The sequence below is a fragment of the Macrosteles quadrilineatus genome, unplaced genomic scaffold, assembly GCF_028750875.1.
Source record: "Macrosteles quadrilineatus isolate MER2022 unplaced genomic scaffold, UCM_ALF_1.0 Scaffold_28__1_contigs__length_1566739, whole genome shotgun sequence".
In the NCBI taxonomy this organism is placed as follows: Eukaryota; Metazoa; Arthropoda; class Insecta; order Hemiptera; family Cicadellidae; genus Macrosteles; species Macrosteles quadrilineatus.
The window spans coordinates 872,103-897,030 of record NW_026542621.1 but is presented as its reverse complement, the minus strand read 5'-3'; the positions used below and the strand labels follow the sequence as shown (position 1 = coordinate 897,030).

General features: G+C 34.7%; 1 protein-coding gene across 2 annotated transcripts in view; it reads right to left on the bottom strand.

The window, feature by feature from the left end:
* Positions 1-5,652: 5,652 nt before the first annotated feature.
* The window catches only part of LOC129005632 (uncharacterized), a 31,377-nt gene continuing 12,101 nt past the window's right edge, over positions 5,653-24,928 (bottom strand). The window contains exons 3-4 of one of the 2 annotated variants that reach the window (XM_054434591.1): positions 11,469-11,572; positions 5,653-9,437 (exon numbers count right to left, since the gene is read on the bottom strand). In XM_054434591.1, the coding sequence (XP_054290566.1) occupies positions 6,028-9,384 (3,357 nt within the window). In that variant the 5' untranslated portion in view covers positions 9,385-9,437; positions 11,469-11,572 and the 3' untranslated portion in view covers positions 5,653-6,027. The remainder of the gene's footprint in view (positions 9,438-11,468; positions 11,573-24,928) is intronic. The other variant, XM_054434592.1, reaches the window with a different exon arrangement.

Sequence of the window (24,928 nt, the reverse complement as noted above, 5' to 3'; positions counted from 1 at the left end):
CAGCTGCAAAAGTTATTTTAGATAAAGAAAAGATTCTCTTAATAGCTGTATATCGACCCCCTGGTAACAGCTATGCCCCATGTCTTGATCTCATGGTGTTTTGTTTTGTCGAAAAAATCTCATAGAATAAGATAAGTAAATAAACAAATTGACAAACACCTAGATGATGAGATGTTGGGCAAGAACCAACACAAAGTTGAGCTGGGTGTACGAAGGGAGGTGCAACGGCCGTGCTCCTCTCTTGTGGCCACCTAGTGCGACTTGAATAGAAAATCCTTTTTATTACGATTATTAAACTCAAGATAAAGTGAAGCTACTTGATGCTGAGGGGAACTGTCCGGAACCCCCTCCGCAAGGATACCGTACCAGACCTCCCACTCAAACGTCGACTGAGGTACTGGAGAATGTGTCTAGCTAAGTATATGGAGGAAGCGCAAGATTAACTGCTCCCAAAAGTTTGCACCTTCATAATATATTCATTTAGGGGACCACTTTGTTGTAAAAGGTTAGTTAGGAATAGCAGTACCTCAGCCGGACCGTTGGCATAAATAGTGGTTCGATTCCCCTTGGTTTTATTTATGATGGTGTGACTGATATGTTAATGCTGATTTTCAATTTATCGTATATTGTTGTATTGTGTCAATTGTATGGGAATGTCAATTTTGGTGGTAATGAGATTAATACTGTTTCCTTCTGTTAATTATAGGGTTGTGTATAGTTGTGTAGTATAGCGAGTCAGGAATACTTGCTGCATAAACAGGGGTTACTAAGCTCCGTTTGCCGGCTTCGAGTGAAACTCCGCCCTGCTTCTCACAGCGGACGAATAGCGTTCAAAATTAGAGACCTGCCTGAATTGAGTCATATCATTTTGCGGACCAATTTATTAGCCTTATACTGTATATATTCACTGCTGAACATGTTATTAAAAATTTCATCCCACTTAATGTAGCCCTACATGAGCAGCAAGTTTCCTGGATGGGTGATTCTTGAACCTGTGCTATCTGTAAAGGGGATCGACCCCTATGTCTGCAGAGTTCTCAGGAATCGTCGATGTTTCCTTTTGTTTAATACTTTTGTTTTCGTTTTTGTGTCGTTAGTTATCGTTAGCTTAACAGATGTTTTGTTTTATATATTCTTTTTATTGTCATTAGTTGAAAACCTTGTTATTTGGGCAACATTTATGGTAATCCTGTTAGATCTTAGTTTCCAGGATGAACAAGTAGAGTTTGTAGATTACCTAATGTATAAATTAATAGTTTATATGTTTTATAATCTTCAGTTGTTGTGAATTCTCAATTTCTTTTTTGTAAATGAAATGGTCAGCAACCCAATTAACTACATTGTAATTTGTTGTGATTTGCGTTATTGTCGGCAATCAAGTGTAAAGGTGAAAGGGAGCGCTATTCAACTCCAAAGATAGATTTTTCATTTTATTTTATTTAATTTCTCTCTGTCGCGCCCAAAAGAAAGAAAGATTCCAAACTGAACACTATGGTTGGTGGTGGTTGAGGTGATGACGGGATGGATAGGAGAAGAGATAGGAGACTCATCTACAGTAGGCACACACACCCCTCATGGTGTGAGGGTTTCTTCAGAGACCCTCGTGCTGAGGCCAGCACGAACTAGAGGGTGGGGGAGTGTAACGGCCTAGCCGTTTATACTCCTAATAATTAAATTCTGACCGACTGCTCAGGAGATAAGATAATTAAATAAGGAATTGGCAGGGTAGGAGTAACTGCCAAATTTGCATAAATGGCCTAGTTTGGTGTTAACATCGACTATCACACCTTAATCAATACATTAGTATCAATAATTAATAAATATGATCATCGTCCAAAGATACTCAGGAAATATTTATTTGAGTAATTATTTGAAGGTACTTGAGTCTCCATATGAATATCCCAGCATTGACAACCATCTCCTACCTTGTTCAAATTATAACAATATTCTAGTAGCAAAAAGTTATGAAACAGGAATATGTTCATTGCTGGTGCTGACTCGGGCTTTCTAATGATGGAGCTAGCCTCCGTTAGGGAGTGTGCGCCCACGAGCACAGAAAACATACAGTAGTATGTTTTCTGTGCTGCGAGGCGCATAAGCGCTGCCGACAACGAAAGAACAAGGCAGTCCGTTGAAATCTCAATTAAAATAGACGCGACTCCGCGCTCCCTTTATCCTAAATTGTATACCCTTTGTTCTAACTTAAATTTCTAAATTCTTTTGTTATCAACCATAACTGTGTAGTTTAGTAAGTCGATGAACCAATAAATCTATTTTTTTCCAAATGTGTGTATAATTTTATAAGCTCCCAAAAGTTTCTCGGTCAACCCGAAGTTCGAAGTGGCGATAGTTTTCGGCTAACGAGGTCTACGAGTCTCAATTTTACTAAAGATAGAACAAACACTAAGTTTTATCTATTTAATAAATTTAGTAGATGGTAGTTGCCCTCTGTAAATATGTAAGCAAAAAAACATATTTCTAATAGAGCCAAATCAAAATTAGAACAAATTTGAATCCAAACATTTCTAAAAATAACTGTTTGCTAACTAAGATATTTTATACCACAGTTCTGTCCGTGTGAACCCTGAGAGATTATTCCACATGTTTACCTGACTTGAAGTAGCCTACTATGACAAACAGTACCTGGTTTGTGTAGTGTGTTCAACACAGTAGATAAGTTTTTTGTTGTTGTGATTATTCTGATCAATGCAGGAGTTTCACATGACAGGGTAACTGTGTGGTTTGGTTGGAAACTGGCCTCTTTATGTGGTATACTTGAACCTGTCACGTCACATACAGATTGACCAATGGCTTAAAACAACCAAACACAGAAATTCACCAATCCACTTAACTCGGGACACGCACAAAGAATGGGCCACCCAACTAGTCAAAATCACCACCTTCTCTATTCCTGGACTAAGAAAGGGTAGCTTTCTAATAACAGCCAGTTACAGGGGTGGCCGAGACGAATGAAGTTTCGCAGCACTAAGTGGTATCATTTACTATACACAGAGTAGACTTCCCATGTGATAAAAAAATTTGAAGCAAAAAAAATATGAAGTTCATGACCATCTCACCAGGTTTTACTAGTGTATTGGGTTAAATATCAATTAAAACCAATTCAGTATTGTAGAAAACAGCTGACTTGTTTATCACTTAACACAGAATATTATCATTGGTGACCATCTCAACAGATTGCACCACGTTTTTTTGCTTCAAATTTTTACATTACATGGGAAGTCTATTCTGTGTATATTCAATGGTGGTATATGATTTTTTGTTGTAAAATAAGGCAAACTGAAGTGCATAATGACTACGTTGGCCTGACTTTGTCTTATTTACAAGAAAACATCGTGATCACCTTTTGTTATTCACAAAATCTTTTTGAAGATAGTTTGAATTCCAAATATGTTAATTAATTCAGTGTTGCTAAGAAATGTGGCCAGAACTAGAAAATGTGATGACTTTGATTATTTGGTTCACCCATTTTTTGTGCCTGTCCTGAGTCGAAGCAGATTGGTGAATTTGTATACTTGGATGAACCCCAAAACCATTGGTGAATCCGCACGAACGCCTGAAACGGATATGTAATATGCCTATCAACAATTTGAGAGTCTTAAATCAAATATAACTATACATTGTCAGAGCATATTTCTCTAGATAATTTCATCCATCTTATAAAAGAGTGTAAAGAATACCTATTGCAAAGAAAAAAATAACGAGTTTCATGTATAGTAAAGTATTTGCAAAATTTCATATAGGTAATTATTTTTCAAACAATCTGCAATATACATGATATGCTTTTGCATTATATCATCATCATCATTTGCAGTATATCATACAACATCAGATGGTTGAGAATCATCGATATCTTGGTGTCCTAACAGAATGGAGGCCCAGGTATGGTTTCGCGTATGGAGGGTAATGAGTAGAGAGTTTATTTTAGTGGTAATGTGGTAGTAATGTGAGTTTATTTTGTCATGAGAGTACTGAAAACATAATGTAAGTGGCTAAGATTGGAAATTGTAACAATGTGCTGTTTTAGGACATCACAGGGTCTTCCAGTTGCAATAAACTGCACCATCTCACTAACATAATTTCTTGAATTGACAAATGATTGTTTTTGTTACGATGACAAAAGGATACTCCAATGATCGATTGACCGAACACTCCGGTCAATCATCTATGATTTTGATGTTATCTTTACAATACTATCGTAAAATACAAGTTAGGAGTAACGATATAAAGTTTTTTTAGGATTGTTGTAAATCGTTGGTTAGGGGTGAACGTGTAGGGTAAACGTTGCTATCGGTAATAATTTTACAAAACTTTGAGAAAAACTTAAATTTATTATGCTTACAATACAATTATTGCACATGGATGGTAATGTTACCTAACCTGGGGGTTGTCATAAACATGCAAAAATAATCAACTGTACAAGGTAGTATAATACAAGTTTACATATACAGGGTGCTAAAAAAGGTGGGTGCATACTTTATGTAGTGATTACTTGGGTCAAAATTAGAAAAATATCTTGATATAAACATATGTATATTCTTGTTTTGTTTAGAATCTGTCTCTATGTGTTTTTACAAAAACATTTATAACTCCTTAACATTTTCAGTCACAAACTTTCAAAAACAAGTATAATTTTTTTGGGTTTAGCTTTTCTAATACATTTTAAAATGATTTTTGGTACTTTCCAAAACAAATTTATCTTGCCCATTATCAGAGTTGTTATTCGTCCTAGGACGCTGTGACTGAGTGATGGTGAAATTAAAAAAAATATATCTCTTACAATTTTAATTGACTGAATTATTGTAATATTGATCAACAATTGTTTGTTGTAAACTCACTATAACATTTAAAAGTAAAAAAAAAAAAAAATTAAGCTAAAATAAATACAAAACAGATTCTTTATGGTCCTTTTTCCAATGGTTTTCTATAATGATTCCTTAACTGTACATGCTGGACAGTTATAATGTATTAGTATTTATAGTGGAGTTTCTGATGTATAATAAAACAATATACAATGTCTCCACTCAGGTACAGTTTAGGGAGCATTATTAAAAAACCGTGGAATAAAAAAAGATTTTCTTATAAAAAATGTTTTTCTTGATTTTAGCTTAATTTAGATTTTTGTATTTAAATTTTAAAGTACTTTTACAGCAAACAGTTTTTAATCATTATCTTGAAATTTGGTATCATTTGTTTAAAGCCACCATTTTGAAATTGTTTAGGAGTCTTTGTTCTCATTTTGCACAAACATAGCGGGCCAATAAGATGGATATTTTGCAGAATATTGACTTTGTAGGACAATTCGGTTATGAATATTTGTGTAAAAAGCACAGACAGACAGAGGCTAAACTAAACGATATATACATATGTTTATGTAAACCTTTTGCTTATTTTGACCCAAGTAATCACAACGTAAATTAAGTTCCCTTCTTTTTTGAACACTTTTTTATACATATTATATATAATGTGTACAGCATATCTCTATTGATTAATTAAAGTAAACATATTTGTGTGAAATATAATTCTTTAAGTCTAAACTAGTGTCATCAAAGGTGAAACCAATAATGGTAAAAGGAAATGAAAATATTCTACTAATTAATTTGTAATATTAGTAGGAATTGTGAACTTGCCAAGTTAAATACATAATTTATAAAGGGTTATAAAAATGAATATATTAAACATATTTTCACTCATTTGAGTTTTAGAAAAAACTAAGATTATTATGATAAATGTTATCACAATGCAACAATAAACACATTTACAATAGGCTTATTTTATACGTTTTGTCTTTCCTCAATATATTTTTGTGTATAAGGTCAGATAATAATCGGGAAATGGTGTAACAATTATACTCCTTATGCTATATCTGAATTCTTACTCTTAGATAATTAGTGTACCAATGAACAATTTTCTCATGATCTCCTTACTTAAACAATTTGTGATTTGAAATAGTAAAATGTATTTAAAATTGATGAATTCGGTGTGCTATGCCATTAAAAATACAAATCTTTATGGAAAATACCCTAGTGAGTTCTCCAAACTTGAGGTTTTCATATAGCTAGAGCTTCCTTTTGAATAAAAATAATCATGAGGTTCCAAGGTGTTGTAAATTGCTTCTTCCTTAACACTGCTGATTGAGCTACCACTCCTATGGTTGAATTTTACATTTGAGAACAAAGCTGCAATTTCAGCTGACTTCTTAACAGAAAGTGCATCAGCTGTACCATCGGTCTTTGAATTAAAGATACGAATAGGAGTATGGCAACGCTGAGCTGCACTCATGTAGGTAACTCTTCCTTTGGGATCTCTTGTAGAGACAACCAGCACTTTCCTCTGGTGAACACTAGCTTCTACTGGAGAGTCCTGATCTGCTTTTGACGTTGTAGAAAACATGTTGTAGTCCAGAGCAAGGTTGTCAGAACTGTAACTTCTTCTTTGTGAGCTGAGAGATTTGTTGAGTTTACTTTCAGAAGAAGATGTTACTGGGCTACTGCTGAAGGAACTTTTCCGCTCTTGATCTTGTCTATATCCATTTTCAAACACCTCTACCGGTGATTGGTAGATGTTATTCAAACCACCACAGTGCTTCTCTTCCATGTTCAATTGGCTTGTTGAATTGCAACGAGAACGGATTTTCAAAAACTCTAAGCTCTTAGAGGGTTGTAATTCCGTTTTATTCTGTTTGGAATATTTGGATTTGTCTTTGATTTCAGCTTCGCTTCTCTGCCATGCGGTATTTGGAGAGTTGGCTCTTGACAAACTGGACTCGGATGCTGCAAAGCCTTGTTCTTTCAATTGTTCAAAAAGAGAAGGTTTTCGTTTCTGATTGCAATAACATTTTTCACTTTCAAAGCAACTGTCTGTATCACATTCACATGATACTAATGAGTCGTTTTTTTGATCGTTCTCACTCAACTCGATTGTGGGACCGTGCTTACCCATTGAACAGTAACATTTATCTGCAGATGCACATGTACATGATTCACTGTCGTAACTACAATCACTACAGGAAAAGTAACCACTGGATGCTTGATGGAGACAGTTCTCGGATCCATGAGGTCTGTTCTTGCTTTGAGGTGAAGGTTTCCCATTTTTCTCAGGGACTATCAAACTAAAGAAATCACTGTCCCCAGAGAAACTATTGCCTTTTCGTTTTGGCTCTTTTAATGGAGTTGTTGACTTAGGAGGGGAAACACTTAAAGACTTTTCTCTCGATAATTGTGCACTTAATGCATTAGATTGCGATTTCTGAACTTGAAATGATCTACGTTTACTTGGCAAAAGTGAAGACTCGTTTGATGATGAGCTGTAAGGGAACCCATAGCTTTTTAGACAAGTGGCACTCTTTTGTATGGGATTTGGACTCTTGTATCTGGAACAAGAAGGGAATAAAACTGATGATAATTTGAATTTGCTAGGCTTTGATTTTTTAAATCTGAATTTTAGCAACGATCTTCTTATTGCTCTTCGAAATCCTGTGGTTGTAAATGTCTTTTTCAGCTTACTGCTTTTACTATTTATCTTTTTCCTTCGATTTTTTTGCCGTTGCATAATGGATTTGCTGCGTTGATACATTTCATCCTTTGTAAGTGTAACTGCCAGTTTCAGCAAAAATTCTTTATATATAGGCTTGAGATCGTTGAAAGACATTCCATTAGGGTCGATGATTGCATTTAATATTTCTTCCATGTTGTTGAGCCCTTCTTGCAGTCGAAATTCTGTGAATAATTCATTCAAACCCAGGGGGCTTCCAACGCTATTCTTCCTTTGAATTGCATTTCCAACAAGTGGTGCTGAGCTAGGATGTCGATGGTATCTAGAACTAAGCGGACCATTGGCATTTAAGAAACTATGGCTTCTTGGAATAGCAACTTTGGTCAAAATATCACCTCTATCAGAATTTTCCTTTCTGCTAAAACTACTTTGTTTTCCTACAAAATTCCTATCTATATAAGATAGTCTTTCTGTTGCATCCCTATTTTGAAACTCGCAGTCTGAGTTACCTGGGCCATTCTTTATTGAACTCATAGTGTTTTCTATTTTGTTTGTACTACTAAAATTAAAACTATTGGATTTAGGAAATTGTGGTGATTCTGATTCAGGACTAGGAAGTTGAAGGATTTCATCAGGGTCAGGGTGACTTACTCGAAGCACCACAGTGTCTCGCGAGGTTTGACTGGGTGATGATCTACCTTTTCGTGGAGGTCTTGGTGGCGGAATTTTTACCAGTAAGCTTTTATTTTGAAATATATTTGTGGTGGATGAAATTGGACTCCAATTTTTTCTGGGGTTTGCTGGAGGTAGTTTAGGTGGGATTTGCTCATCTTTTGATATACACAACTGGTTTAAATCCTCGGCTAAGCTAGAGCCCGCAACACTGCAAACACTGCTCAAGCCATTCTTGTGTTTTAAATTTCTCTTTTTTCCATTTTCTTCGGAAGACTGAGTTTTAGCCATTGTGATGACAAGGGCTTTGTATAGGTTTGCCGCTATGACGATAGCATTTTCACTTGAATCACAAACAAAGCCGTGACATTCCAGCTGACGGGAAACTCCTAGTTTTCTCATAACAGCCACAAACAGAGGTGAATGATCACTGTAGTAATCTCCTGTAAAGTAAGATGCTTCATTGGGTGTGAGTTTTCTGAACAGTGTCAGTTTGTCAACACTCTCTGGGTCCGAGATTAGAGGGAGAAAAGCATACTCCAATCCAAATTCTTTTCCTACATCAAGACCTCTTGGCCGGCAAACAAACTTAACAGCTGCCCAAACAGCAATTGTAGGAAAAGGATTTAGCTGTTCAATGATTTCATCTTGCTCTTCATTCAAATATTTAACTTTCAATCCACAATTGGAAATTTCTAGAGTGTCTTCAAATACTGGATTGATATTTCCCATTTGTTTATAATTCAGATAAAGTTCCTTCAAGGGCTCTTGTAATCCTTCGAGGGAAGAAACCTTATTTGCTAACGGAAGAGATCCTAAATAATCCACAAAAAATGTACTGGGATCAACTTTCGACCTTGGTGTCTTGATATCTCCTGAACCTTCGACTTCTTCAAACATTTTCTCTATTCTTGCTTGCACCATGTTTTTAATGAGCATTTTATTGTCGTTTTCAATCATCTTGCTGACAACATCCTCTCCATCAATGACGGATTGTGTTTTTCGTGGGTCCCTGCGAGGTCTCCTACTGTGTGTTCCACTCGCCACTGAGTGATTTTCACCAAACATTGAGTCGATGCGTTGCTTATAACTTGCCACAGAGTCTCTGCTGGAGCCGACAGCATCTCGATCCTTGTCAGGAGGCTGTAGCCGAAAACCAAAAGGGTTCTGGTATTCAGAAGGATTTGAAATGTATTCCATAGCTATCTTTGACCTCCGCGCATCTCTTGCATGCCGTGCTTCACTAACTCCACCTGTAATAAGAATGCATAGAATATTAAATGATTCTATAAACATGACAACATGTTTAACTGTCTGTGTAAAAAAAAGCATACAAAATTTAAAAAAAGAAAAGGCTTCAAACAAAATTAAAAAATAAACAGTGTTCCCAATAACACTAATACACATTTATAACATAATAACAGTAACAATGGTGAACACATATATCAGCGTCATTCTCACATTGTTTCAATTTTAATAGAATAAGTTAATTAAAAAGAAACATTTAACATAAATGAAAGAATGTTTAAAAATAATGTGCTAAAAGAATGTTAAAATTTTAAAAGTAATTTTACGAAACACTGAATATCTATTTTTTCCTGGTCTTAAAATCCTATTTTGGGGTTTATTTTTATTTTTTGAGGTTCAAGAGCTGGAATTATATTCAAGTGGCTATAACCTTTTTTAACAACTATATTTTGAGTATTATAGAGGCAACAAAAAAGGTAATAACTAACTACCTTACTTTAATATATTTTTGGTTATTTTATTGATATGAAAAAAGAAGGATATTAGAGCATTCACTGTACAGATAAGATCATTTGAAAATCTATTTAAACTATAAATACCCCGCAGCAAACCGGCCGACTAAGCAAATTTCTATTTGACCGAATAGATTTTCAATTAAATCTATTTAAATAACATTATATTTACGAGTACCTAGGTTTGCTGCCACAGGGAAACTAATAAAGTTAGTTTTTTAAATAAAATATTAATAGCTCAGTATAAAATAAATAAATCTGCCCAAGTTTGATAAAAATATATCCATAAACAAGCCAACTACAACCTTTTAGCGAAATTCCCATATAGGGAATGAGCTATTACCTCAGTACTCATGGTACTGAGTAATCAACCTTAGTACTCATGGTAAGACCTGGACCCGGGACCGATTTACTTTTTCGTTTTGAGGGCTCTAGAGGCCAACAACACCATCCGTTCAAATTCATATATAAAATATAAAAATTTGAACGAATAGTGTTTTTGGCCTCTGGGAACATCAAAATGAATACAGTAAGTAAACCAGTCCCGGGCCTAGGTCTTACCATGAGACCTACAGTATTAGCTACTTCCCTATAGGGAAATTCGCTAAAATCCCTTTTACTAGACCCATGATTACTGACCTATGGAGCAAAATAAAAAATAAAGAGTCAGCAATTTTTCACATCTCTCACTCTACCCTAGCAAGGTCTTCACGATGTGTATTCATTGTATTTAAAAAGGAAACAGCTAGTAGTGAAATGCTCATAGAGCAGACGAAGATGTATTTGTTGTGTTGTAAATATATTACAAATGAAAAAGTACGAGTGTAAGTAAAATTTTTCAACAACTTTAAACTGAGATTGTGATATTGAAAATTGTTGGAATGTTTAGATTGTTTATAAAACCGTTAAAGCGCAAAATATTCAGTAACCTGATCAGAAAGGAGACTTAGGAAAAGAGGGAAAGATTACTGTGATTACTGCTCTCAGTAAACTCAATAACCTTTTAAGTAAGCAAATCCATTTCGAGGGCTGTCCATAAAATAAGGTCTCCATCGCGCTACCGTCTCAATTTTCGTCCACAAAAGTGTCTAATACTTTGAGCAGACTAATCTTCCTATTTGGGTTGGACCAGCTAGAATAGTAGGGAATTAAGTAAGCAACGACCAGGTCTGCTTGGGCTTGAACCTGAGAGCCCGTATTCTATCACAATTTCGTCACAACTCAATCAATTATCAATTATCAATTATTTAAGATGGGGACGCCACTATGTGCGTATTTTAACCCAAATATGAGTGAACTCTTTCTAAGTAAAAAAAAAAAAAATGTTCGAACAAATTCACGTTTTTCTTAAACTATATAAGTGCAGTGTAAAGCAATTTGTTTGATTAAAAAATATTCGTAGTTACATAACCAATTGTGTATCTTAGTGATTCCATCATCCTTAAGTTATTGCAAACTTAGTAAAAGATACTTGAATTGTTGGAGTAGAGCAATGTTGGAGTAAAGCAGTGTGTAGAGCAGTACCTTACAATGACAGCATTTTCTTCATGAAGCAATGTCTGTCTCTATAGTTAACGACACTCTGGCAAATCTTCCATCCAATGGGAAACGCATGGTCAAATTGCACTCTGAAAAAGTTTGAGTCCAGCATTAAAATTATTGCTGATAAATAAATTCATAGTCTGATCAAATTTGAGTTTTACATTGTTATAACTGTTTCTTTAACATTAATAAAGAACATTTGAATTATTGTGTGTGTTTAGGATTTTTCTAAGCGCATGTATTGTTTTCCTTGGTCCATCTGTTATACTTGTTCTAACATCCAGAGTTTTTCCAATATGCACAAGTCTCAACTACGTCCATGCACAATAAGTGACAAAAGTCAACTGTGAAATAGAAATAGTTTTACAATCTGGATACTGTAAAACCTATGAAAAAGATATTTTTAGAAAGTAGATAAGCAGACCTGTTCATTCAATCTCCCTTGTGAAGAAGATGGATATTTTCAAACTAAAAGACAAAAGAAAATATCATGGCTTTTAGTGGGGGGAGATATTTTTTTCTGGTTCTCTCTCTAAGAAACCCAGAGGGGTGTACTGAAACTGCCAAGACACAACACTTGACATTGCTCATTACATAGTTAAATGCTTTAAATCACGATACTTAAGAGGTTAAAAGTAATTTAATTTACTGATGAAGGTAGAAATAATTGTGTTCTGAAGAATTAAGATTGTAGTGGTTTGTAAAATTCTTCTTACTAAATGTATTATATGGCAGCTCAAGTTATACTGGTGTTAAAGAAATTGATAAACTTATATGTTATCATTATTTTACTTAATTTAACTCTTATTTACTAAATTTTAAGTTTAAAAATATACTAAGGTGTAGGTAGGCATCGTCGAAATTACACAATAACAATATCATGTAATGCATACAATAGGATACATGTCTTGAAGTATAAATAAAACACAATGGATGTTTTAGGGATAAAAGCGTTATAAATTTATGGTACATAATTATAAAAAACAATATTTTAAAATGAAAAGTCTATTTAAAATATAGATTATGATGTAAAAAATGTATAAAACTATAAACATTTGAAACAACATATATAATAGTAAAAATCATGTTGAAACAAAACTAAACAAAGTACAGTAGTAAAAGAAAAGTAAATATATATTCACACGAGACGAAGTTAATACTTAAAAAGTTTAAGTAATGTGTAGTTTATTGAGAGCTCTAATAGTCGTAACACCAAAACCTTAAATTAACGTAGAAAATAACTCCCAAAGTATAAATACGAAAGTGCAAATCACACCCTTATTTTTCTAATCATCCACCATTTTGAAAGAAATATTAGGAAGATGAAGTTAACATAAAGTGTTAAGACAGAAATGGGAATTATAAGTCTCCCGTTTATCCCCGTATACCTGGCCCAGCCGCTGTGGCAGTTTCTCTACGTTACGTCTCCCCAGCGCCGAGTCTCCCCAGCGCCGAGGCCATAAATTACCAAAGGTTCTGCTCAGTGATGCAGAAGTGCTATACCTACTATTTTAAAATCGTATAAATGAGTTTAATCTGTGAAGCAGTAAAGGTTAGGTTACGTTAGGTTAGGTTAGGTTAATCATTCAAGATTAAGTGCGAACATCTCAAAAGTACGAGATTCAGTAAGCTGAATTAAAAAATATTCATTAAATGTTAATTTAGAATTCGAATCGTATCATATCTGCAATGAAATGTATGTAAAATTAACGTAATTCCAGTGTTGATTGTCTACAATGCTCAATTGGTCACACGCCTTAACCGCAGTTCCTTGCTTTTGTGAATTCCAATTCGGCTGTCAAAACTGTCAGATTATGCCAGATAGCCTGCTCGGCGCTGGGGAGACGCGGCGCTCGGGAAACGGAATCGTTTATGTATTTCTACCACATTCGAAAACACCCTTATAATCCTTCCTAATAGCTGTGGCAGTTTCAGTATGGATTATAATCATAAAACGTGGTAGCAGTTTCGGTGTCCCCACTCAGAGACCTGTAGGATAGCCTACACCAGGTCATCAAACTCAGCATTATCAAATTTTCATATCTAAAAGCCATCAGTAATTAGCGGGATTTGAACCTTTAGTAACCATTTGAACCTATACAGCATCTAACAACGCAGAGAAGAGTCCATTCAAACAAGCATCTAACAAGCTATACGTCCATTCAAACCCAATAAACTTTTGTAACCCCGATGGCTCGAACTATGGAATCTTTTGAGACATTATTCACACAGATAATAACACATCTAGCTACAAATCTACCACTTACTTCATTAAGGTATGCTCTATATAATAACTTTAATCCAAACCCAAACGAAATATTATAACCAAAGACATCAATGCTCAATTGATTTTTCGCCCACTTGTAGGCTAATTTTCATTTAGTATACAATCCTGCAAAACCGTTATTATAAACGTGTATTAAATGGAATGATCCATATAAACATTATTGTGGTTGTGGATTGAGTCATAATGCTTTCTTCTCTATTAAGAAAATCGTGATTGAAACACTTATTCTAGAATTGGAACTAAGAGTGAAAAATGCATAAATATTTTTATATTCGGCTTAGTTTTTCTACTAGCAAAAATGTAGATAAAATGTGTGTTTTTACAGTAACGAAGCTTACTTTATGATCCAGCAATCCAGAAGTAAAATACTGTCTTTTCAACTGGAGAAAGTTTCAATCTCCTAATAAGCATCTGACGAAAGAAGGAAGAAAGACGTCCAGTACATTGTTCTTTTTCAATTACATTCGCCATTGTTTGTTTTTCAGAGGCTGCATATAGAGTGTCTACAGTCCATTCTGAAACCGTTTAATCAAACAAAATTAAATGTGAAGTGTGCATTATTCTGTTCGCAATCCACGATAAAGTATTATAACATTGTACACGCTTTCGCTAGCTGCCGCCACGCGGCCACAGTACCGACGCCGTAGATTAACATTGTAAAGTGTCTTCTCTTACTAGTTGAATGCAACATATCGCCCAAGTAATGTCTCTTGAGTATGTTTTTATAGTTTTAAAAGTTAAGTCATCATCGTTAGAATAGGTTAGTAACGAAATACAGTTTTCACTCGCCTACAAGATATTCATAGAGATAAAAACGGACCGGAGTGCCGCGTTCCGAAAAAACTATTTTATAAAAATTGCATGCTACGGGTCTGGACGATTACAATGTGCTTTTAATCTTTATTTTGAGGTTAGTACTGTAATAATGACCGAATACAATTGTTTTCGTTAGAAGAAAATTTAAATAACATACGTTCCGACTCAATATTTTGTTTTTCGTTGTAAACAAAGATTCTAAATATTTTTTAATATTTCTATCCTCATATTTTCACAATTGTTGAGCAAGTCCATAGGAAAGTAGCTATTTTGTCATAACTACCATCATACCTAAAACTTAGGTACATATGGGCCCGGGACCGCTGTAAAACCCCCCCCATAAGTCAAAACACGTGTTTATAAATTTTGTTGAACATATTTATATGACATAATTGGAGGTAAGAAGCTTCTAAATATTGGGTTTTGACCTTTTTCAATCAGCATTTTTTGCTGTTAAACAACTATTCAACTGATCTAAAAGAGTAATAATGCATTGCATATTATATTATCCTACAATTATTGAATGTCAAGATAATATTGGGTAATAAACGCCGTATGTCATCACTTGTGTTGTCCTCATGGAGAATTAAATGGCCACTGTAGATTCATTGAACCATATTATTGGAAATTGGTTAATTTATTTATTTCGTGGAAGGATTTGACAAGATTAGCTAAAGATTACATTATTTGTGTTCTTTGCAGCAACAAAAGAGATTTTTTTAATTAGGTAGTATTATTTTATTAGACCTAAGTCTGATTCTTTTTTGTTTGCAGGTATGTTGTGGAGTTATTTTTCATCGGTCAAGTAATTAGGGTGCTATGCCACTTTTGCGTTCACCTCAGGTCCAAACGACTCGTCATATACGCTGTGATTTTGGTAGCAACTCCTTTCCATATCTAGAAAAACCTACGAATAACTTACAGACTTACCCAACCTAACCATCACGACACCATCAACAGACAACAAAGATGGGGTTAAAACAAATGTACCTACTTAAAATACACTTTTAAACATTAAAAACAAATCCCTTCACTTTCCAACACTATCGTCGGCTGAAAAGTGGATAAAACTCGATTTCCAGAAGCAAAACTGTTGATTATATCATATCCTTAGAAGCTACGCGTAGATCACACAGAAAAGTGAACGATGTTTAGCATTAATTGGATATTAAGGAACATCCCAGCCGATATTATGCAATAGGGGAAAATACAGTACTTGGGAAATACGATGATGATGGCATCTGATGTAATCCCAACAAGGAGTATATGTAAACCATGACTGGTAAAGATAACGAAAAAAATAATTCCAAAACTCAAAATGACATTATGATCAAGTGTATTCGGTAATATTTTGACGGAAGTTTCTAGTTAAATACGCCAAGTACCAGTAGTTTAATGCGTGTATAGGATTAAGACAATTTTGTTTTGTTAAAGTAGGCTTTACGTGTAAGACGTTTTAGCCAAAGTGGGCTCGTTAAATTCATCTATAACATAACTGCAGTTTCACGGAATTCCAGCTTTGAAATTCCTAATTTACTGAGACGTCAGTTTTCGTTTAGTTTGACCAAATGTGAGATAAAATCATTCATATTCCTTCCATGAAACACTACTGAGAAAGCTCAATATAATCTAGGAGAGAAACTCTTGAGAAGCTACTAGAAACAATAATGTCAAACAAGTTGAATTTTTCTAAAAAGAAGAGGTGCATTCTTGTTACCCCTGAAGGTGAACCATCCGTTAAATATATTACTAAATTTTGTTGTGTTTTACAATAGTCAAAGGGTTTACCAATCCGATTCTTAGTTATTACAAGGTTTATTAGTAAATTGTAATATACAAATTGATAGTGTAATCCTCTGAACTAATACATCGATTTAACGTCTACCGAGCGTAGAGTTCAATTTTTAGGATTTTTAAGTCGGCTCTAGAACTCGATACTATGGAACTCGGAACTAACAATCTTCTTAGCTTTAGTTTCGCTTTGATCGCTGTGGATATTTGTATTATTTTGTGTACAGACCTACTTGTTTATAATAATAAAAAAGGTGTAAAACAATTCGTTAATTCGAAGATATTATTTTGACAACGAGTAAGAGTAGTGATTTCCTACGTTTTTCTGTTTGTTTTTGTTTAGTTTTGCATCATGTCTTTGCGTACAGGATTTTTTTTTTACCGATGATAGACTAAGGAATACTATTTCAGAGTAAACTAGCCTAATATTAGAGAAGTAGTACAGTTAGTATGTTTGTATTATTTTGTGTATCATTAGCTATGATTAAAAACATTGTTTTAATAAATTTCTTAAGTTTTACCGCTTGGATTTGGTTATTTTAACATCAATTTAAAGAGGTTGATCATTTTTCGTCCTGTTTTTACGTATTTTTTTCCGAAAGGTATAATAAAGTTCTGAGATAATATTGGATGAATAGTTGATATAGGTTCTTATATTATTTGGCTTATACTTATTTATAACTTAAATCATGTTTTGTATACAATTTTTCGATTAAAAAAATTGAATACAAGTACGAATAGTGATTTCCCAAGTCTTGCCACTTGAATTTGGTTATGTCGACAACAATTGTAAAGTTAATAACTATAAAGTTGCTTCCTGTCTTTGTGTTGTTTTGCCGACGACCAGACTAACAGTACAGTTACTGGGAGGATGCGCCGCGTGCCATCTGTAGATGAGTATCGCAAGATGGAATCCAGCTCCAGTATCACTATCCAGTATCCAGCTGACGCTACTCCGCTCATGTACCTGGATAGTGGAGGGGGGAGGTACCGTACCTATGTGACTTGGCGTATAACTTGTTACGTTTCAACTGGTTTTCTTAATTGGTCCACTCGGACAGCTCACCTAACGGTAAGCGTGCTCGACACACACTTGTTTTGGGCGGTGTTTTCCCGTCTCTTGACCCGACTGCCGCAGCTTTGGTCCTTCGGGCCGGATCAAGGCTTCAATCGCGAGATCCTTTCTTTGGAAAAATCTATCCAGAACTAGCTTTCCTGTTTAGAGGAAGCTACGATTTTCTTCGTCAAAGATCTTATCTTTTGTAAATATTCCCAGCACGAATTCCCTGTGAGCAGGAAATGAAAATGCCCTTTGTCAAGCGTCATTGAAAAATCCCAGAAAGAATTCTTTAGGGAGGAAGCCAACATTTTCTTCGTCGATAATTTCTCCTTTTGGATTTCAGAATCTTTGTTCCGTGCAAATTCCCCGTCGAAGAGAAGCCTACATTGATTGTTGAAATAGTGCTATAAGTTGGAATTAATGATAAACTACAACACTACAATATTCTCGTGAGTGCAAATTATTTCGGGATATTTTAACAAGATCGATAAAATCCCGATCTCGGATCTCAATGAGTTACTAAATGTTGCCAGAAGGCATCCATGAAACCAAAAATGCAATAACCAAATGGAAATGGTTTTCAATGTGCCTATATTTTTAAATTCTTATAATGAACTTTTGCAATAAGATAGTTGTGATTCCATATACAGATACTAGGTCCAGCTAACGTAGGAATTAACGAATGTAGGTATATTTTAACACATGCTTGCTACTGTGTCACAATACATTTGGAAACATAACGATTTCCCATATTAATTTCTTTCTTTATATTTTACACTCGATTGCTCTATAGAAAGGAACACCATAAATTTATCCCATTATAAGCTTTAACATATTGTAAATTATCTTTCTTGAATACTTTCATGAATCCAGGGGTTTTGTTTCATGTATCTTCTTGCATCTAACCTACCAATCTTTAGGATCTAGATTGAATACAAGGTTCTAATATTTAGTATTTGTTTAGTACAAGATACAATGCATGATAAGTTTGAAATCTTCAAAATATTGAAATTTATCTCGTGTTAAAACACACATTCAAGAAATCAATCTACGCATTAATCTAACAATCTAATTTTCTGGTTTAATAAAATGTATTACATAATTTTATGAATTCGAATATGGGTGCACTAAATATTAGTTTTATTCCTTAAAGTTTGTTGCCAAATCCAAAGTATTTAATTATTATTACCAGTGAGATTATTGAAAAAAATTATAAGATGTATTTTTAACCTCGTTGAAATAAACGCGGCATATTAATTATCCTTTTCAAAACTTCCGGAGTTAAATAATCTTGGAATTTGGAAATTATAATAAGAACACAACACGAAATAAGTTGTAACTAAACAGAAAACAAAAACAACATCTAACGGTGTCAAAGATTTAGTCTACGAGAGCTGTCAGCTAGTCAGGTTGCTGGAGTTATGCACAGTTTCAAGATTGATGTTGATGGTAAAATTCCAGCGAGGCTCTTTCAGGGCATTGTCCTTCTTCAGCCTCTATTTGCTCCTTTAGGGTTATTTGTCATCGATTGTAGTTTGATCTATAATATTTTGCTGTAATATTGTCTCTTGGTGGTTTCATGAGTTTGTGAACGTGTAAATTATATTTTAGAGGTTTATAAGCTGCTGCATGGTCGCATTTTAAGTCTAAAATGAAGGGATTTTTAAATACTGGGTGAAAAAATGCCGTTGAAATGAACGACTAAACCCCCCAACAACAATAAACTGAAATCAAATTATCAAAGTGTATTTGTAATTAGTACTTAATATCACATCAGTTAACTAATTATTAATTTAATTGTTAATTAATTAATCTATTTAGTTTTATTTAGCAGTTACAAAAAAAGTACTGCATGTTATTTTATTGGTTGTCTTATCAATTCGGCGGAATATGTGGAGAAAACATGCATCGTATTTTAACAGATTTGTAGCAAATAAAATGTAGCCTATGTACCGGAACATAGTGGCTTAAGAGGCTATTGAACATGGACGAAAACATTACCCAAGTTTTCACCCTTAGTAGGCTACAGCCGACTAAGAAATTCTATGAGGACAAACATAAATCATTTGTATAAAAGATTCTTTAAACATGCGTTTTCAGAGGTCTGTGCATCTTCACGGTGTCTGCTAAGCTAGGCAGTTCTATCCTGTAAAATAAGTCCAAGTCGCAAAACTGTACTGTATGCATTAAACGTACTAGGTTTGGTTACCAACGATCACGTGATGAAGAATTTAGTCGTACAAATATTCAATGTTAATTTCTCTCCTGGACAAAACACGAACATACCTTGTTGATTGAATACTGACTGATCAATTGGGTCAATCGAGCCCGGTAGACTGAAACTAATTGATTATCTCTGAGTAGACCGATCTGCCATGCCGAGAGTAGCCTGTTTGCAGACGAAGCTTTGTAAGTGAATGAGCAGAATTTTTAGATTAGCCAAGAAACTTATTACACAATTATTTCATAGTTTAATAAGCTCGTTTTGAAGTGTTGCCGAGTGCACTGTTTATAGTACAGAAAGCAGCTAATTGCTGCATATTTATACTTTGTCGTACGGTTTATACTTTGGCGCACATTAGGATTCCAACCAAACAACACAAAACAGCGTGGTTTTATTATGCACGTAATCCGTTTACGCTTGGAAATAGGGTGACAACACTTAAAGATAATAATACTATGAGCAGCTGATTGACTATTACAACTACGATTTAACCTGTCATTTCGTGTTTATAGTTTATCTTATATTTTCGTTCAACGCTTGGTTTGAACATAACCTGAAGTTTAGTACTGCTTTTGAAAGATGAATTAAAAGTTGGCCTAACATGTTTAAAAATAATGAACTCGGTGAAAGTGATTGTGAATATAATGTTAGACCAGAAATAGCGGAAACTGAAAACATGTTTCATTAAACCTGTTACATGAAAAATCAAGAAAGAAGTATGAACGATCACACGAACTGGTTTCCTCTTGGCGCGTAAGTAAGAATAAAAGTTACAAAACGGTCAGAAAATGTTTTATTGGCATATTTTGAAGAACAATCTACTCGTTTATTATGTGTTCATACTGATTATTTATGTTTATACTTGTACTCTTGAAAATAAGAAACACTTAAACACTTACGACTACAATCAGCTGGTGCAGTATTTCCCATTCAGGTCATGACTTGGGTTTAACCTAACCTAAAAACGTGTTGTATAGTGTTTGAAAGACTAATTATTTATATGCTTTATAGTGACTGTAGGAAAAATATAATGTGTAACACGAGTGCAAAGGCCTTTTGCTGCACTCGAGATCATTCCGCACTCACCTGTGGCTCGTGCGTAAACATTGCTCACTAGTTACACAAATAACCATTTCATGAAAAGAATTACATACAATATGAAATATCCTAGAGTTAGGTCATATTTTGATTTAATTTGGCCTGAATGTGAAGAGTTGAATTCAGTGCCCGTATTACGGGGGTTTTATGAAACAGGCTCCAGTTTTAACGTTATGTTTTGTTTTGGAAGCTTCTTTTGTTAGTTACATACCAAATATGGATTGTTGAGAGGCAAAGTTCAAATCGGGGCCACACGTTCATATTTGTTTGCACGCGTGATGTGTGCAAGTGCAACCTGACACCGTCCACACGCTCATTTCTAGCCTTACATCTCGAGGCTCACATCTGTTAACTTAAAATACAGGTCGTCATAATAATATCGTCATGAAGGATGTTTTTTAAATTTAATCTTTGACAAGCACCGTGCTAAATTGAAAAGGAAACAAGCGATTTTACGTTCACGATGGATAAGCCTGCGAGATGGCGTGTTAGTTAGAGAATAGGAACATTTATGTACTGTGTGAACTGTGTAGTGAGCCAGAAGATTGGAAACTGATTTAAGAATGGACGAACAAGCGTATAATAATTTTGTTGCAATTGGTAACTTCATACATTCTGAAAAATACGTGTATGAGAAAAGCAATTTCACCTCATTACTGACAGCGACACAATATCAAGACAATAATTTATTTACAAATCCGAGATCTTTAGAAAATGGTAGTTATAAAGACATGGAGTACACAACAATAATGTCCAAGCAAACCTTAAGTGAAATAATTACTAAAACCCATCGAGCTATCTACAAGGAGCCAAAAAAGGCATTTGATTTTTTTACATCCGTCCTTTTAACATCCTTTTAACAGCCGATATACACTCTGAAGAGTGAAAACCGACTTGTTGAAAGAGCGTCCACACGCTCGAAATAGTTTGCAGTCACAAAATGTGATCCTGTAAAATTTGGCACTGGGATAATAATGTAGGTTTTAGTTACTTTAATTAACGATTGAATTTGTTTGAATCCCAAGTAAATCGACAGTAGATTCCCAGTCATGATCATTATATCTATTTTGTATAAATTTAACCTTACGAGAAAGATGTGCATACTAAATAACACATTAGAAGTTCTCCAAGTTTATAGTATTTTCACCAATTTATTTTCGTTATCCTCTTTTTCGTCATTGTTTGCATATTTTCAACCTGTGACCTCCACTAACGTTTTCACATCCATCCCCACAGTACACTTTTGTATGAGAGAGTCAGGGTCAGTGGCAGGTTAACACGATCCATTGTCAACATTTCTTTAAATTTTAAGACAGCTTCATATCTATTCGGCCTTGCAATGGTCTTCTCTTCTCAGTAGAACGAGAGGAATTCACATGATCGTGAATCCTGGATTTTCGAGATTCTATCTCTTTCTCATCTTCGTTGCTTTCTATAATCTACGTACTGTAACGTTTTCTTATAACTGACATGTTCTTATATATAGTTATAGATCTATCAGGATTATTATAACATTATGTTTACTCTGTTAGTCAATAGTAGAAGCGTGTTCTCACACGGTCCCCTGGCGTGAGCGTCTGGATCGCTTTTGTCGCTGGAAGGCCGATTTCTCGGTTACGGAATCTGCTTCCGTCATTGTTACACCTCTGGAAGTGAAGGTTCACTATTAATTGGCGTGTTAGATCGGAAACTCAATTGCGAAGTGGTGAAGATTACGTATGTGAACGTATTATCAGAGATGTGTCATACACTTTCAAGTATACAAGTATAACAAAAAATTGAGATTATACTACCCGATTACAGATTAAATATGTGCCTACGTTTGGCACAAACAACCCTAAGTTTGAACTTCACAATCTATTTATTTGACAAAGAATACATTATCAAATACTCTAATTTGCAAATCTACAAACTAAAAGAATCTACGGTTTGGTAAAGTCTGTATTGTACTCAAACAGGTACAACAAATTTACGCCCAGTGTGGTTACCAATACTGTAAAACCATACTTGGCGACAAAGAACTATCATTGGCAGCGAGCACGTGGGCGTCCTGCTGCGAGAGCATCAACTTTCTTGTTTTTTTGTCTAGTTTCAAAAGCCTTAAGTAAAGAAATATGCAAAAATCTTCTATTTACGTTTGTTGCAACGAGACTTTTAAGCAAATATATTCATCAACAGGTAACATACAGAAATACATAGTGTCTCATAAAGATAACATGCGAGACAAAGTTAAATGATTTTAAAAGATCTCGGTAACCAATAGGAGTAGAATAAAAATATAAAACGAAATTGTTTGTCTTTTACATTTAATTTGTATGGTGACCATCCAAAATGTGTGGAAAATTTTTACGAACTGAACCCCGCATTCAAACACCACTTTATAGGGACAAAATATGGCCGGTTTGCGAACTCGTTCAAATGGATGTTGGCTTACACGTGTAACATGGATTTCTCAAAATGTTTAGCTTTATAAAGGATTCCTGTACTTCAGGCATTTTGAATGACCATTTGTAATTTGTTTAACAATTCCTAAGATAAAATACTCGATTTTATTATCACAAGTGCGCATTATGGAGCTAATGTAATTTGGACAGAAGAAAAAGTCTAACTAAATTGACACTATTATTTCAAGGCAAATTATACACATAATTTTGTTTCACAGTCACTTTGTTTGTTGACACTGGTAATGAAATCTCAAAATTTTTTATAGTTTCAAATAGTTACTGTATGGTGTTTCTAGGGTTCATAATTGCTGCTAGAATGTTGAACGCCTTTAAATGTTGAGGTTACTATCCTAAATTACTACATTCTTGCACTGTGGATTCTTGAGCTGGTTATTCTTAATCTAAAGTGCATTTCTTTTGATACAAATCTACGGTTGAGTAGCAAGAAGTATTGGTGGAAATATCATAAAGAGACTAAAACACCCAAACAATGCCTTTGGACAAAAAATGTTTGGGTCTTTTCAAGAAGATAGTCACGACGCCCTATGCAAATTAAGCTATGTTAGGTTACCTTTTCATTTGCTAAGGGCCTATCTTGAAAAGACTTTATGGATCAACAATCTTCTAAACCGGTTAAAGTTAAACGCAATGAGGATGGATGAATGAATGAAAATACCTTTTTATTGAGGCGTACATTAGGACCACATGGTAATTTCTTACAGTTAATCTAGTATATAAGATGTTAAGTTAACCTCTTATGTACTAAATATAAACCAAACAATACATTATTATAACACTTTTGAAACTATAAACAAAATAATAAGTAACAACTTAAGTTATAAATCTTTGTCCCTAATATACGCATATACACACATTCACTCTTTGCCACACCCAGGCCTAACGCACGCCATCCCTCCGCTTGGTAATCCGATCGAGATACAGTAGTACGCTTTCAGCGCCGCCGTCGGTCTGGAACGGGATTCTATGCTCCTGATAGTGAATGGTAGGGAGTTCCAAAAGGCGACATGCTGTTGTAAATGATCTATTAAAAACTGTTGTCTTATGGTGAGAAATTTGGAGAGTTGATGAGCCAGAGCGGGTATTTCTTGCACATCTACCATTTAAAAATCTGAGATTGATGGCCGAACGAGTAATAATAATAATGCGTATTTCTCTAACGTCGGACAGTTTTAAAAGAGAAGAATTTATATGATACGGGGTGACGTGATCATCTCGTCGAAGATTCAAATATCTTATACAGTAATAGAGGACGATTACGATAGAAAGAAGACAAAAACTCATGACTGCGGTAAACGTCAAGTGGGGATCACATCTACTGTCACAGTTTAGCGAAGTCAATGACTAGACTTTCCAGTAACCGACGTTCCTTGACATGTGAGGCATGTTGAAACTGGATCTCAGACAGAACGTGCTGGAGCCGATATAACACTGCCCTCGATAGATAGTCCGACAAATCGCCACGTCTTTGCCAGATAGCCACTGATACATTAAATAGGTATTTAGCTGAAAATTGAGGAATTGTCCGCAATTTTAAGGGAATCTAGTGTTAAAAAAATGCTTGCTTAAACATTAAACTCAATACAGGTTCAATATTCCATTTTTTATTTTGACATACTCCGTTGACCGATTTGGAAGGAGAAATTGTATGAACATCTATTTTGATCCAAAAGCAAGAAATAACAAATACAATTTAAATTCTAC